Source organism: Protopterus annectens, chromosome 12.part0 (assembly GCF_019279795.1).
Source record: "Protopterus annectens isolate FY-2018-M chromosome 12.part0, PAN1.0, whole genome shotgun sequence".
Lineage (NCBI taxonomy): Eukaryota > Metazoa > Chordata > Ceratodontiformes > Protopteridae > Protopterus > Protopterus annectens.
Genome location: NC_056746.1, coordinates 294,879,914 through 294,897,745, shown reverse-complemented (window position 1 = coordinate 294,897,745; position 17,832 = coordinate 294,879,914). Strand labels below are relative to the sequence as shown.

The window sequence follows — 17,832 nt, the reverse complement described above, 5'->3', positions numbered from 1 at the left end:
GGGAGTTTCCTCCCAGGTTTTTAACATAGCTAAAAAAGGCTTTATGATTGTCTTTTGAGTCCTTAGCGACTTTTCTTTCAAAATTTGCCTTGGATGATTTTATGAGCGATCGTAGTTTTTTACTTATAGTGATCAAGGGTGTCTTCCCTTTTAAGGATTTTGCTCTATCTTGTAGTAGCTTTCTCCTTTTATTGTAGAGCTTGTTAATGGCTGGGGTCCACCATACTGGGCGCTTGCCTTTGGTGCAAAGAGTCTTTGTTTTGTTTGGGATTGCCTGATCCATGCAGTCCTGGAGGTGCTGATAGAAGGCATTTGTAAGTGATTCAGCTGTTTGGGTAATGGTTTCCGCTGGCTCAGGGGCCTTGAAGGAAACCACACCAGTCTTAAGAAGTGTGAAGTTGGCTTTTGAGAAGTTCTTCACTGTGGTCTTTTTTATCTGGGGTGGGGGCGGGATGTGGACTTCCAGTGAGATTAGTTTATGATCTGATCTCACCAATGAGGGGTACACATCTGGTGCTGAACATTGTGTCCCCATGTTCGTGATGATGAGATCTAGTATGTTTTCTCCTCTTGTGGGGATGGTGACTAGTTGTTCCATGGCATTTGAGTTTATGAACTCCAGGAACCTTTGGGCTAGAGTGTTGGGGCTTGAGTAATGATCCCAGTCTATATTCGGGTAGTTGAAATCACCTAATATGATGGTGTTTGGAGATACATTTATCCTCGAGTGTTTTCAGGAAAGCTGTGTGATGTTCCTGAGTTTGAGAGGGTGGCCTGTAACATGCTACAAATTGCAGAGCAGTCTTTCCTACGGTTACTTGCACCTGGATGGTCTCCGATGCCCAGACGTTGCCACCAACCTGGAGGTGTGGGTATCCTTGATGAATATGGATACCCCCCCTCCTTTCTTGGTGTGGTCCGGATTTTGGGGCCGGAACGCATGATATGAGGTAAAACCTGATAGTGCCGGGGTGCTCTCAGGAGCCTTGAACCAGGTTTCAGTCACAGCACAGACATCGATGTTCTCCATACTGAGAAGGGCTTCGAGTGCGTGCATCTTGAGGTTTAGACTTCTGGCATTGAGCAGCATTACCCTTAGTTTATTTTCTTTTTTGTGTTCTAGGGTGGTAGGTTTAGAATTTGAGCCTTGCCTAAAAAAGGCACTATGGGGGTGGCAAGAGCCTTTGCCAATATCCGGAAGCCCAGGGGTGACAGGTGCAAGCCGTCCCTTGCGAAGCAGCGTGGCTTGTCCAGCATGTCATCCCAGGCAGACAGACATTGGATCCCCTTTGAATGACACCAGAGAGTAAGCCAATTATTAAAGCTGATCATCTTGTCTCTGTATTGTGGCATTGCCTAAAAAAGGCACTATGGGGGTGGCAAGAGCCTTTGCCAATATCCGGAAGCCCAGGGGTGACAGGTGCAAGCCGTCCCTTGCGAAGCAGCGTGGCTTGTCAAGCATGTCATCCCAGGCAGACAGACATTGGATCCCCTTTGAATGACACCAGAGAGTAAGCCAATTATTAAAGCTGATCATCTTGTCTCTGTATTGTGGCATCATTCTTGGTGAAGGTAGGATACTGCTCAGGGTCAGGGTCATACCTGCCTGGGCTACATAATCAGAGAGCTCCTCTATGTCTCTTTTCATGTAGTCCAGGGAGGTACGTCTCAGGTCATTCACACCAGCATGGACAATGACTGAGTCATACTTGTACTTGCTGTTGAGTGACCTGAGTGCTTGCGTTATGTGGCGGATTCTAGTGCCCGACAGGCAGCTTACTGTGACCTTCTCCTTACTCAATCTGGTGAGTGGGATGTCAGTGTGTCTGACTATGGAGTCACCTATGACAAGTGTGTCTGGCATTGTGTTTGGCCTTAAGGGCTGTGACTGTTTGGCACACTGACTTTGTGGTCTATGTGTTGCATGTGTTGTGTCATGAGGTGGCAGTTGTTTGGGTGTCTGCTTTGGTGGCCTCTGCTGTTTTGGTAGATTTTTGATCAGAGCCTCCGAGTATGTCTTTGTGTGTTTATGTGTATGATTTGAAGTTGTGAGAGTACTATGTGAGACTAGGTTTGTGGTGTGTGTGGTTTCCTTCTCCTCCTGTCTGGTCTTGCCAGTCTTATGTTGAGAGAGCTCGGCCTCCAGTTTGGCTATATAGTTGCATCTCTCGCATGTATTTGTGTTTTGTGGGAGAAGGAGAGGGTTGTCTGTGTACATGAGGCAATTGTAACATTGCCTCAATATTCCCAGATTCACCAGCTGGGCAGGAGAGGACTCTAGCAACTGACCCCTCGACATGCTAGAAGGAGAGGACAAAGAACTTTCTGTTAATTGAGTTTGAAAAGACTTCGAGGGATGTGGGTGATTGAAAGAGGGGTTTTAGGCTGGTGGGGTACTATGTATAATAAAAAAGTGCTACATCAGAGTAGAAAGTACTATAGGAGCAAGTGCAAGCTTCCCAGCTAGAGGATAGTCTCCTTAGGAATCAAGTATAGCTGGATCTTTCAGATAGAGAATAGGCTGTTTTGGTTAGAAGTAGAGTTCAAGAAGAGCTGTTCTAAGGGAAAAAATGAAGAGTTGACTTTAGGTAGCCTGAATAGTTTAACCCCAATTAACCGCCGCTGCTCTTGTGTGCTCCTGTGGCAACTCCGAGCTAAATCGTGCTAAAGCGCGCTTTAGTGTGCTTTATAGCAGGGGGTTGAAAAGAGCTGGGAATTGACCCAAAATGGCCAATGGACTACTAGTTTCTGGCTGATACCACTCCAAAATGGACAAATAGGCTGCTCAGTGCTTCCCACTCCCACTGGTAAACAAAGAAGCTTCCTTTCTTCCAAATAAGGATATGGAACAGTTACAGGAACCAAGACAAAGCCCAGAGATCAGCAAACTCTGATACTGGACTATTCTAGTTCAGTAAGGCGGGAAACAAGAGATATTTTTTTTTTTTTTTTTCAGAAACAGAGAAGAAAAACAGTCAATAAATGCTTTAAATGCTATAAATCGGCTAGCGCACTTGAGTGTGTAGCCTACAGATACAATTTGCAACAATTGGAAACTTAAAGTGCAAAAAACAGTTTAGACACAATAAATCAGTTTAAATGCAGTAGCAAACAGGCAAAAATGCAGTTGCTAGATAGTAAACAGTAGAAAAGCCACAAAAATTATACTTATATCAAGAAAAAGTCACACTTTTGCTCTCTGCTGCTTGAATCACTCTGCAGGACACCACGAGGAGCTGTGCTGAGTTAATATCAAGCTAAAAAGGCGTGCTTTAGCGTGCTTTATAGCAGGGGGTTGAAAAGAGCTGGGAATTGACCCAAAATGGCCAATGGACTACTAGTTTCTTGCTGATACCAATCCAAAATGGACAAATAGGCTGCTCAGTGCTTCCCACTCCCACTGGTAAACAAAGAAGCTTCCTTTCTTCCAAATAAGGATATGGAACAGTTACAGGAACCAAGACAAAGCCCAGAGATCAGCAAACTCTGATACTGGACTATTCTAGTTCAGTAAGGCGGGAAACAAGAGATTTTTTTTTCAGAAACAGAGAAGAAAAACAGTCAATAAATGCTTTAAATGCTATAAATCGGCTAGCGCACTTGAGTGTGTAGCCTACAGATACAATTTGCAATAACTGGAAACTTAAAGTGCAAAAAACAGTTCTGGGCTGGCAGTATCTCCTTTTGTGTAAATTATATCCAGCAATCAGGAAATATCGAAAAGCAGGGGTGAGATTCAAGCTGCTGTATCCAGCTATCTTCCGAATATTTTTTTCTTGGAGGATCAAAGTCATTTTTTTATGCAGAACATACTAAGGAGAAAATACAAAACTCTGTCCAATGAAAAGTGAGCTAACAGACAGAAGGGGATTCTGCTTCTTATTTTTCTGAGAATAAAGGTCATAGAGAGACTATGCTATTAAAACCTTTTCAAATATTCCAAAGGAAAATGCTTCACAGACAGAAGAAAGTGCAGGAGTTGACCAAAAGAACCCGGAGTACATTGGCAATGAACCAGAGACTGGTGTTAGGAGATGGAGTTCAACAGGAAGAAAATCAGCAACTTGGAAACTAATCAATAAATGTGGGATTGCAAAGCATCAATCACATTTGTGAAATGTGTTGGAACAAAATAACCTGGAAATAGTGGACTTAGTTGACTTTGTTAAACTTGTAGGGAACTCCAAAACATGTGTCCTAGTTCATGTCATTAAAGTTTGGAAAAGCATTAAGGAGAGGGGAAGAGGAAGGACAGAGGTAACTGTAAATAAAATAAATTTTGCTCTTAGTATTTTTATAAAACATGACAAATATTGCACGTTACATAGTACATCCTTTTCAGTTATTTGTGTACAATAGAGATACTAAAGTAAACATGAGCCTTTTTTCTTTCTTTCCTTCTTGTGCAGTATTAAGAAATGCATGCACTGCAATGTAAAAACAGAAGAAAGCCTGAACAAAAGATGATATAAGTAAAACTGATATGCTTTTTCTTCCTTTTGCAGATGGAATGACTACATTAAGGGACTTGGCTTTATCTAACAACACACTTTTTGTGGAAGCAAGTAAATAAAAGAATATTAAATGTAATGAGTTTTCCTTTAACAAACAAATGTTCATAGTGCACCATGAAAAGCTTGTAACTGAAGACAACTGCGTTATCTGGTTCTCATGTTTCTATGGAGACAAGCTTATAAGGACAATAAAAACAGAATACATTTTCTTTCAATAGTTAAAAGATGTTTTCTGAAAGTATTCAAGTTGTTTTCTACATCTTGGAGAGGAATAAAGATAATACAAAACAGACAACACTTAGTATAAGTAGACGCATAGGCTATACCATGCATCTTAATATGGATAACCTTCATTACAGATCAATTAAAGTCTATGAGTGTAGCTGTCAATCTGGGACAATTGCTTCGGTTAGGGGGGCTTGAACTTCATTATTTGAAGATGCACATAGTTTTGTGAGTTTGTGTTACGTTAATAGGTTATGAGGGTGTTCTGGGGATGTGTTTTTTTTTTCTTTTTTGAGGGTTTTCATTAAAACTAAAAGTCTTGTAAGATGTGACATAGGTTCAAATGGATATGACAAGAAACAAGTGTATAAAAGATCAACCTGCCAAATATTAGTCTATGCATGTCACATGAAAGCTGAAACTAGACAATTAAAAAAATGTTGTTAGACATAACAGGCAGAAATAATAACTTCTTATCATAATGGCAACACTTTCCATATTATCTTTGAATGTGAATGGTCTCAAAGGTATATACAAAAAAAAGAGTAGTGAACTAAATAGGAGACACATTTGTAAAGAACTGAGCATGTGAATTTGACAGAGAAAGGATTTCAGGATGGTTATTCAGCAGAATATCTGGGACTAAGGAAAAGGGGAGTACTTATATTAATTGTTATAAGAGCTCCAATAGTTATAAATAATAATAATAATAATAATAATAACAATAATAATTCTAGCAGTAAAGGGCTACTGACAGGAGAGGAGGATTATGCTGGCATGTATTTATATTCTACCTAAAACTGCTACAATGCAGCTTAAGAGCGCCAATAGTTATAAATAATAATAATAATTCTAGTAGTAAGGGGCTACTGACAGGGGAGGAGGATTACGCTGGCATGTATTTATATTCCACCTAAAATTGCTACAATGCAGCTTAAGAAAATTCTGGAAGAATTAATCATCCTTCAGCAGGGAATATTACTTTTTGGGCAGGAACTGGAACTTGGTTTGCAACAGTAAGAATGTATCTGGGAGGCTTAGAAGAGAAAATATAACAAAAGGGAGTAGATTTTTGAAGACATTTATGAAAATATTTGGTATGAAAGATGTGATTTCAGTAGTAGGAGCTCAGAGAGAATTTGCATATTATTCTCCAAGGTACAAAAACTAGGCTAGGCTAGACAGAAAATATATTTCACAGGAACATGTGCATTTAATTGAAAGTTTTAGTACACTTTTAATAACTAACTCAGGTCATGCACCAATAACTAAAATAAAAATGCAGGGTAATGAAATATAAATGAGACACTGGCACCTCCCCCACCTATCTGTAAAATAGAGAGCAATTTAAGGAATGGGTATTAGAAACTATTTGGGAGTTATTAGGGAAGACAGAGTGGAATAAAATGAAAGTGAAGTTTAAAAATTGGATAGAATAAAAAGAAAAAGAGAATTAACCGTAACAGAAATTATTTAGAGGGACTGACAGAGTATGGGGAATCTCACAGAACAAGAAGAGGTACAACTGCAGAGTGCTACAGAAAAAATAAGGGACTACCTGAATAATATGCTTGAGTTTAGAAAGATTGTTGTTATGCAACTGTTTTTGATAATAACTCCAGAGCACAAAAGCTTTTAGCACAACAGCTCAGGCAGCAGAAAGTAGAAGGGGTTGTTGCCAAGCTGAGGGAGCCTATAACAAGGAAAATAACCAGAGACCACGTAGACGTATTAGAAATATTTTGGAAATGTTATGAAAATCTGTATAAAGCAAAGAAATGGGAAATCATGAAAAAGTACAAATGGAAATGTTTATGGAAGTATTATATATATATGTCAAGATTAGAGGTAAATGAGGCTCAATTACTAACAGTTAGGATAGGAGAAGATGAGATAAAAATAGTGATGTGCGGCCAGTCTACAAGGAGGTCTCTAGGAATGGTTGGTGATCCTGTCAGGGTTTGGAGGCTGGGAGGGAGGAAAGTGATAGAGATCTGGGTGGTTTTGTTCGATTATGTCTGAGAAAGGAGAAGAGCCAACTTCCTGGAGGAAAGCTGTGGTGACTGTGATACCTAAGGATGGTGGGGACCCATCAGATCCAGCTTCATATGGGCTGTTTTGATTCTGGACCATGATTGTATGTTGTTTGTGTCTATGGAGGCTGGGACATTGGCAGTGCTGATGCCAAGGTTAATGTGGGTTGATGTGATTTTGTGGAGGGGGGGTATTTGACAACATTGGTATAGTAGCGATGGTCCATGGGGAGGTGGAGTGTGTTTTTCTCAGTTTCTACATGAGGTTAGGGTGTTGTACCACTTGTCACCATCTCTCCTTATTCAATGCCACTATCCTTACCTTCTTCGATACACATGCCTGACTGTCACAGGTCTTCTCTCACACATTCCATCTACCTCATTGCTGGAAAAGAAAAAAAAAAAAAGAAAAAACCCCACTAAGCTACTACTATTCACCAAAAAAACTACCTGGAAAACTCCACCTTAAAACTAAAAAAAAGTTTTTTTTTCACTCTGTCTTTGTTTCTGACCTATTTTAACACATCAAAATAAATAACTCTAAGTGCTGTATTTGTAATTTTAGCCTGTTTTCCACAACATGGCTACCAATGGGCTTGATGTATGAATGTGAACTTATTCTCCCTCACCACTTTCTCCTTCCCATAATACTTTGTATCACTCATGCCACACGTAAGGAAGCAACGTTAAATTCTCATGCCATTGACATATAATGTTATTTGGAAGGGTCACTGTTATTTTCTTTACATTCTGTAAAAGGACTGCTTCTTTTCTGTCTGTAATCACCCTCATTTATGTTTGGCTCAGACCTCGGTTTACACTATACTAAGACGTTATCCAGCTACAGCCAGAAAAGTAACTAAATTGCAGGTCTTTGTTCAGGGTTTTCTTGCAAGACATCTGCAACAGCTGGAAAGACTGCAGAAATACCTCACAAAAAGAATCACAGGTCTAAAGCAGATGCCCTATGGTGACCATCTAAAAAAACTCCAGCTATACTCAGTGGCATATCGTCTACTCAGAGGCGATCTCTGCTTACCCAGAGTTGTTGGACATGCTACACTTAAAGAAATCCCAATCCCTCAGAGCCACACACTCCAGGGATCTAAACCTTGTCATCACAATGAACAAAACATGCTGGAGGGATAGGTTCCTGACCCAGAGACTCCCCATACTCTGGACTAGACTGCCCATACATGTCAAGCAGAGCACCTCCTTGGCCCTCTTCAAAAGGAACCTTGACAATTGGATGGGAGATAGGAAATTCCCCACTGGGGATCATGTCAGTCGCCCTGCTAGACAGGGGTCCAGGGAAGTAATATTGTGGGAAGAAATAGCCGGGGAATTGTCTGGCTAGTCTTCTATAGGCCCTAGGGCCGATAGCCTAGTACCAACCTATGAACCTACTAGTCGGTTGGACTTTCCAGGTAAAAAAAATTATAATAAATAAGCATGTTCTTATAATTATATGAAAAACTACCCGATATTGCTTTGATAAATTAAGGACATGCATAAATTTTTAATTGCAAATAATTTCTAACATGCTTGCATATAGTCTTCTTGTAGGGAAAATAGCTACATGTCCTTTCTTTATTAGGGTCATTAGTATGCAAAAACTATACTACATTTGTTTCTAATCAAACTGCCTTTGGTTGTCAAAAAAAAAATCACTTGGTATTACATGCACCAAGACTTTCTCATTAATTTGTTCTTAAGTTTGCAGTGCCTTAAAATAAATCTTTTATACATAAGATTCACTCCAGTCCTCCAAAAGTGGTAGATGTTAGCTCCTTTCACTAATAAAAACAGTATTATAGTGGCCGGACTCCAGTGTATAAACAATACTCGTGCCAAAATAAAGATTTTTCATCTACTGTACGATTGTATTTTGCTTTCTTTCTTTCTTTTGCATTCTCTCCCATAGGACAGCCATTTTTTCCCCGAAAATGTCTACATTAATATATGAGCTGGCCTCATACTCAGTATGCTGTGCCTGAAAGACTAGTAATATGTAGCATAACTGTTGAAATAATAGTACGCCACAATGGAGTGAAGTTTCAAGTGTTATTACTTGCTATATAGACAAAAGAGAATGGTGTCCTGTCTGGGTGCACACTTTGACATGCAGATGTCAAGCATGTGTGCAGCAATCTTTGCATATGCTACACTTAATTTAAAAAGACACTGTGAAAGGCTAGAACAGATGGCCTTAACAATTCAAGGCCACCAGGACCATGCAGTGAACAATTTGGAGCTTCAGAGACGGCTTTGAAATTTAAAAAACAAAAACACTGAAGATATTCAGCTCTGCTGTTGATAAATTATGAAACACAACCTAACAGCACTGCAGACATTTATCAGGCAATATTAAAACAAACCATGTCTTACATTTAAGTGGTTTACAGATTTCTTAAGACACGTATGCAGAAAAAGAAACATCAGCAACTTTCTGTCTCTTTAGACTCTGTTGCACAACACTGCTAGTAAGCTCTAACAAGTGCAAACAAAGTCAAAAAAACAAACACAGTGATTACAGGGGTACAGTAATGAAAACTGACTCCCATTTGTATAACTGTTACCTGGCCTGTAGGGAGTCTATGATACAATTCTTTGGCAAAATGAAACTTATTTATAACTTCGGTATTCTGCTGTCATGAATCTTGAAAAGGAAATGTTATGCAGTTTTGCTGGGAGTGAATTTCAAAGAACAGAAAAAGTGCTTAAAAGCCAAGAATATTTAATTGAATAGCCCTTTATCTGGGATGTTTTCATGGACATTATATCTGAATACTCCTCACCAAATATTATATAACATGCTAAGCTAAAAGGTAATTATGTCATAGTTCAATATATCATCATTTAAAAAACAGTGCTACAACTTTAAAAATCTTAGGTACACCAGTCAGTACAAGTTAAAGATTTTGCCACACCCTGTTCAGTTTTCAATACACTTTAAATAAGTGGTTATTTCCTCAAATACATGAAGCTGGCAAAGCATCCTGGTAGCAGATATCATGTTTCAGGTGATATTCAGTTGTTCATTTTTTTTCAGCTAATCCTGTATGTTTTGAAACAAAAATACAGTAAAACGTGTATTTGTGATCACAGTACATAGACTATGGTTGAAAAGCTTAGTAATGACAACAGGAACGGCCCTAGGTCAACTGGTGCCCTAGGCAAAAGGGCTCCACGGTGCCCCCCACCACCACTACCTGATGCCCTCATCCTGGTCTACCTACACCAAATAAATACTGGAAAAGCGCCCCTGCTAGACTGGCGCCCTAGGCGACCGCCTAGTTGGCCTATGCCTAAGGCCGGATATGAATGACAACAGAAACCATGTTCCATTTACATAAAACTACTGTTCAATCTCAGCCTTACTACAGGATATGTGCCCAAAGAGTGGCGTACAGCAACAGTGGTCCCTCTCCATAAAGGTGGTGCCTCAACGGATCCTGGAAACTATCGCCCCATAAGCCTGACTAGCTTGGTCTGCAAAGCTATGGAAAGGATCATCATGGACCTCATAAATAAAGATATCGGGGACCTACAGACACTGGATCCTACCCAGTTCGGCTTTGTTAAAGGCAGATCCTGCCTCTTAAACCTGGTTGATTTTTTTGAAACAGTCACCAAGGCCATTGACGAGGGGAAGGTGGCCTTCGATACAATACCCCACTAGGGCATTATAGATAAGCTCACCAGCTTAAATATAAACCCCTATGTCACTAGATGGATTGCAAACTGGCTCAAGGACAGAACCCACATGGTTAGAATTGCTGGAGGCATGTCAGACTCCAAACCAGTTACAAGTGGTGTCCCACAAGGCTCAGTCCTGGGACCTCTCTTGTTTGGTATATATTTCTCGGAGGTACAGGCCAACACGGAAGGACTGTGGCTGACCAAGTTCGCAGATGACTGCAAACTGGGCGCCATAATCGACTCTCCAGCTGACACAAGCATCCTCCAAAAGGGCCTCATAGAAACAGACAACTGGTGCCAGAGCCATGGCCTCAAGCTAAATGCCAAAAAGTGTATAGTCATCCCCTTTGGCAAAAACAAAGTGTCCACAAATTACCACATAGGTGGTAATCCATTAAGTACAGAAGAAGTAATTAGGGACCTGGGGACCCAAGTTTATAGCAATCTCTTATTTGACAACCACATAGCCAAAGTGGTTAGAAAAACATTTTATATAGCCCACCTAATCATGAAGGGATTCACATCTAGATCAGGGGAGGTCATCGTGCCTCTTTACTCATCCCTCATCAGGCCCATAATTGAGTACAATGCCCCTTTTAGGATGTACCTTACCAGACACCTGCAGCAACTGGAAAAACCCCAAAAGTACCTCACCAAGAGGATCAAAGGGCTCAAACAGATGCCATATGCTGCCCGGTTAAAGAAACTCCAGCTCTACTCAGTGGCATACCGCCTGTTCAGAGGCGATCTGTGCCTGACGATAAAGCCATGTCCAACCCGAATTAATGGGCATGCTGCACCTCAGAAAATCCAAATCCCATCGAGCCACGCTCGAGAGACTTGAACCTCAGCACTGAAATAAATAGGACATGCTGGAGGGACAGATTCATAACCCAGAGGCTCCCTTCACTCTGGAATAAAATCCCAGTCCAGGTTAGGCAGAGTCCCTCACTGACTCTCTTCAAGAGAAATCTTGATGAGTGGATGGGAGATCGTAGGTTTACCCCGGGTATCACTTCTGTGTCACTGTTAGACAAAGGCACAGTATACTAACCTCGAAAAAGGGCATAGCAAAATAAATTTAAAATGGGTGGCGAAAGCCAAACACATTCTGGCTAGGCTTATAAATGCCCTAGGGCAGATAGCCTAGTATGAACCTATGAACCATTTAAGATGATACAGCCCTCAGTAGGGAGGTGTGCACATAACTCACCCATGGGGTAGTTTTACAAATATATCACCTACTAGTTTATCACAGCTGTGGACACTGAATATCAGTTAGGACTATCTATGGATTTCAGTGGGGACCCATGCAGTGATTTAAGATGATACAGCCCTCAGTAGGGAGGTGTGTACATAACTCACCCATGGGGTAGTTTTACAAATATATCACCTACTAATTTATCACAGCTGTGGACACTGAATATCAGTTAGGACTATCTATGGATTTCAGTGGGGACCCATGCAGTGATTCTTGAAAGCTCAGCCTCTATGTCTCTACTAACCCTAGAATGACAAGAGTTCAGACATTTTCCAAAAAGAAATAAGTTGAGAAATTTTGCAAATTATGTAATTACCACAAAATCTTTTTTATATCCCCTGTGCTGTAGTGAAGTACCACTATTAGGAAATATTCCATCTGTGTTGTGAAACTGTTTTCTATGTACTATCACACGTATCCAATTACTTCTACTCCTAATGCAATATTACTATTATTAGCTTAGCTGACTGGTGGAGTAGACTTCAAGTGCTCCTTTCTGGCCACAATATCAGTGTATTACAGCAATATGCAGTATAAATATAAATAGGGCATGTCCACTACCACAGCTCGTAATATCTGTGGCTACTACCCACTTTAAAACAGGTGTAGAAGATAACTCAAGAAATATAATGAAAGAAGAATACAAATGCATAACATCTGTGCTATATAGGATGCAACAGCTATACTCACATGATTGCTTCTTAGTCTAGACATTGTAAGTGGTGCTTTCAGAAAACAGGAACGGATTTAGTTACAATAACTTTGCAGTTTCTCTTCTGCCTTAATTTGGTTTCTAGCAGGTATTTCTAAGTGTTTTTCTCATTCAATGTAATAAAAAAGCAACTTGGGTTAGGGTTTAACCGGATATCAGAAAGGATGGGGAATATTATACCAAACCAGACTAGTCATCTATCTCTTTAAACTTGACCTTGTCTATCCTGTGCTTACAATCCACTTTTACATCTTCCTTTTTACTATATTTCTCTCATGTCTCCCTATTGCACACCATTTCACTCCTCTTTACATACCTTTTTTCAAGTAAATTCTTAGTAACATCACTAAACAACTAACTTCCTTTCTCTACTATTGACTTTACCTGTACTATGTCCCTGTACCTTTCAATTTGTACTTTTTATGACTCTTGGCCTCTTTACACACCCTGTGCTAACCTCTATGCTTTACAACACATTACCATTGCTTGATTATCTTTATTATATTTTTATTATATTTGCTATTTTTTATTACAAATTTTGATTTTTGTTGTTTGTAATTTGTATTCGTATTTTATCATGTCTTGAAGCTTATTTCCCCAGGCCTCTATTGAAAATGGACATGTATCCAGTTAGACTAGCCCGGTCAACAAATGTAAAATAAAATACAAATTAGCACAGCCCAATGCAAATGGAAGACTAGGAGAAATAATCCTTTTCCAAACACCAGATTCCATGTTGCAAAAATTGCAGCTCCTGCATGTACATGTTAATGGTATAATCTGACAGGGCAGAACCCAGTTTTAGCAGAGGCCCTGGGGAAAATGCTACAGTGTATTAAACCTAGCAATGTAATAATTGGATACAATATTGTAATAATGCAAACAATACCAATGAAATTTTGAACACACAACCATGACACAGATCTGCACAATATCAAAAAATAAAATGTTCACACTACACTTCCTTAGAGAAAGAATCCATTATATAAACAGTAGGCACAGTCATATGGTATACAAAAAGCTATGCTTAATGAACTTTACATTCAAGATTTAAAAAATGATATAAAATAAAAACAGTTAAGGTGCAGGGCCAGAAGATATTACAGGTGGAAAAGGATGGGCAATATCAAAATGGGATGGAGTACTGGAAATGGTTAATGGAAAGATGAAAAATAGAGTTGCTAAGAAAAAAAGGAAAGAGTTAAATTAAATCTTAACGGACAGTAAAAAGAGCATTGAGCAGTTCCTGATTGAGTTAACTTACTGACAACATGTCATATGGTTTAAATATATACCCCTGCAGCATGGTTTAAATATATTCCTTATCCCACCATGTTAGCACAAGTTAATATTGCAGCTGTTGGTTAAGAAAATGCTCTACTAGTATGACTTTAACAAGCAACTCTCTTAGGGCCATTCAGGATACATTTTGTTTGCAATATCATACAACACAAACATACGGGAAAGCTGACACTTAGGATGAAAGTACAGGAAAACAAAGGATGAGGCAATGTCAATAAAATATCACTTCCAACTTTAGAAAAACAAATTAGCTCTCAACAATGCATACATAAATGTAAAATAGAAGGGTTGGGGGTGGCCTAACGGTTAAGGGGTTTGCCTTACAAACACAAGGTGCAGGACTTGAGTCTCACAAGGGATAATTGGCTAAGCTTAAAATGGCACACAAGGGCGGTTAACTTAGTACAAGGTGCAGGACTTGAGTCTCACAAGGGATAATTGACTAAGCTTAAAATGGCACACAAGGGCGGTTAACTTAGTACTAATCTATTAACCAAAATAAACAAGGCTTTGCCCCGGGCCGGCCCCTTTTAATCCACCAAATCCATTCCCCCAGCTTTTCTCATATTTCAAATGCACTTAACCATAAGCAAGGTCTTTGACAGATTCTTATCCTTCACTACACAAAAGCAAAATAACATAACATTATTGGTATCAAAATCTCGGAACGTACGTACCTCTCATTTTGCTTGTTCAACAATTCTGGACAAAGCCAAAATCAATGGGAGGAGAAAGACACAAAATCAGGGGACATTTTAAATTTATACTGTAACGCGCTTAAAAAGTAATAGAAAAAAAAAACAATCTTTTGCATCAGCGTGCACTTTTGAACAATAAGTATGGGGCTCTATTGACTAGCATTGTCGACTGTAATCCTTAGTGAGTCATCGGAAAATGAAAAAAAAATTGCGGGGTACAGGCCAAAGGAAAATCAAATTTTGGACGTTTAAGAGGTATAGATGGCAAAATTCCCGGCCATAGCTCTCAACCCTTTATCACAAAAATTTGAACAGAGATAAAAATAATTGGGGGGGGGGGGGGGCAAAGCCCCCAAAAGAGGGATGCCGACGAATGTTAAATATTGCTATTATAAACGTAGAAAGTTGCTAGAATAAAAGGTGCGTTACCGTACATTTCCTGGTGTATATGGAGTCTGAAACTCAAACGTTTGTCATTATGTAGTGAATTCAGTCCTCACTGATTTGCCACAAAAATACAGAAAAACACAGATTTTTATGAGGAACACACCAAAAATGTGAAGCAAAAACCTAGACATTCTGCCAAAATCTAAACTGTTCAGAGGTATGTAATCTCAGCACCTACGAGAAAAACTATCCCAAAAGCCACAAGAATGTGGATTCCATACCGTGCATGCATGACCATGGTCGTACTCACCTAGCACCACTGTCAGGACACCTGATAGTGCTTCCCAAAGATAAGGATCAATCATTCAGAGACAGGTATCTACATAGTATGACCTGTCACACCTTACCTTAGCTAATGTCGATTCTACGGCTGCATCTGGAACTGCCGACATTGTAAATTAAAGCACGAAACCAAGTGACAGTTTGAAGTACTTTACAGTACGTTTGCACCAAACGGGGAAATAGTACTGACAGAGGGAAGATGGGTTTGTGCACTTTTCTGACGGTGTCTCTGGAGAAGGGCGTGTTTAGCGCGTCATATGTTCCTTGAAGGTTAAGGTTCATAAAGATGGCAAGTCCCCATTTATTTCCAGATGCACAGTTTGAGAGATTATTGTAGTTTTGATTTGCTTAACTTGTTTAAAGGAAATTTCGTTGTGTGAAGACGTTGGTAGCAGCGAGGCTTACCACCTAAATAGACAATTAATTGATCAGTGTTATAAACTAGTTCTTAGTTGATATTCACAGACACTTTTCTACAACGAGTTGGTTACATGGGAAACGGTAAATGTGATATACCAGGACTTTTTATCGTGACTAATTACATAACGTTCTTTGGGGGAAAATGAGTACCCCCAAAAATCAGTCAGATATTTAATGAATGTACAGACTCCGCGCACACGGGGAGGGATAGGGTGCCGGCATAAAACCTTAAATCCTTTCATTAAAAAGCAGAAACCTTACTCCTGCTTTTGTAGCCTGTCACCCTAAATCCACTCAGGGCTGTTTGGAAAAGTAATGTTTAAACATAATTTATTAGGATGTAGAGTCAGATTGCTGATTGGGAGGCCACGGTGGTGCAGCAGTTAGCGTTGCCGCCTCATAGCAAGAGGTTCTGTGGTTCGATCCTCGGCTGGGGTGCCTTCTGTGTGGAGTCTGCATATCCTCCCTGTGGTCGCGTGGGTTTCCTCAGGGTGCTCCGGTTTCCTCCCAAAGACATGCTGTAGGCATAGTTATCTTATCCTGATATTTTGTTACATCTGTAAAACCAACAAAAGCTAGTGCAGCAGTCTAATTCAAAGATATTTCTGGTTGTAGTAACAGTGTTTTGTCAAGTAACAGGCATCAGAATGCCATTAAATATTTTACTACTGACATAGTGCTCCTGGCTTAGTTAAACCCTGCAAATGAGGAATGAAAAATTATTAATTTGATGAAGCTGATAATGAACATGAACAATATAAGCACTAGAGTGACTTACCTCAGTGCAAACTTTGGATTTTAAGAAGAGCTGATGCATCATCAGGGATAGTTTCTCTTTCAGGTAGTTTTATAACTAATACCAGAACACCAGATTCTATAACTCAATTTCAAAATAATAGAATAAATGCTCAGAATCATAAATATGTTTAAATATTTCTCTAAGTCACTTAAAAGTTACTAGAATAACATATTTTGCATCATCTATTTTTGGACAATAAGTATAAAACTCAGATGTCTGGATTAATTGACTGTTTGTAATCCTGAATGATTTACCAGCAAATCAGACTTTACTGAGGATAAAAAAAGTATGAACAAAATCAGGAAGGTCTGTGAAAGTAGGGACAGTGACAAGTATGCATTACTCCTCAATGGGATAAATCTTACTGCTTCTGCTGTTTGTGTGTGTGTGTGTGTGTGTGTGTGTGTGTGTGTGTGTTTTATCATCCTTGACTCTGTGGGGAAGCTGTTGCTTGTTGGAGAAAAATGTGTCAATTTTCTGAATCTGTTTAACCTGAATGGTGCTGAGATATGACCCTTTTAGGATAGAGCTAATAATAGCCTCTGTTTACAACCACACCCATTCTAAAACCAGCCCTGCTCAAATGATTGTGTGGATATTACATCTTTAATTTTCATCACAGTCAAACCTTAGAGGTATGCACATGAAGTCATTATAGCTTGTGTTTGAGCTGAGGGCAGTGTTTCTCACAGACCTCAGAGGTGTACAAAGAAGGTTACTATATTGAATATTACTGAAATCATTCTCACAATCACATACTAGGCGGATGAAGAACATGCTATGTATATGTATATCCTCAGTCACTTGAAATATATGACAAGGCAATTTAAAGCTCTGCTTTCATCCCAGTCTAACACCAGAGGGATGCATAGGCAGTGACTTGTCTTTTTTAGAGGGTTAGGGAGGTAGGCAGTATTTCCAGATAACACTTAAATATTCTCACAACTACTGGCTTGTTAGTTTACTGTTATGCCTTGAAAGAAAAAAATAAGACAGAAATTCTTTTTTTCTTCATAATTTTTATTTAGGCAACCATTGAAGTAAAATGTTGAGAAAATGCACTAAAATGCATCTGACTTGAGTTATTTCCTAAATGGTTATTACTGGGCTGTCTTGTTCAGGAAAGGTGTGTTGAAGGATGCAAGGAAAACTAAAGCTGAACCACAACAGTGCATTTCTTTCCTTAATCATAATTTCTGTTCAATCTATTATTGGATGAAAAGGTTGTGTAAAATGCACTTCAGAGCATATAGAAAGTTATGGCTTCTTGAAAAAGCTTAGAGTAAGGCAAAATGTGAGATAAGGAAGAAAAAGTTAACATGGATGGTATGGGGAGCCCAAAAGGAGAAGGACTCAGAGGTGAGGGCTGGAGGGTGTGTGTGGAAATGTAGGTCCAGTCATCATTTCACTTTAAGTCCAGACCTGTACATAGACTTG

General features: G+C 39.5%; 1 protein-coding gene across 1 annotated transcript in view; it reads right to left on the bottom strand.

Annotated features, from left to right (window-relative positions):
• LOC122816158 (tumor susceptibility gene 101 protein-like) overlaps window positions 1-15,423 on the bottom strand; it is a 444,433-nt gene extending 429,010 nt beyond the window's left edge. Inside the window, exon 1 of the mRNA XM_044088912.1 lies at window positions 15,242-15,423. Within this exon, the coding sequence (XP_043944847.1) occupies window positions 15,242-15,286 (45 nt within the window). The 5' untranslated portion in view covers window positions 15,287-15,423. The remainder of the gene's footprint in view (window positions 1-15,241) is intronic.
• Window positions 15,424-17,832: the final 2,409 nt, after the last annotated feature.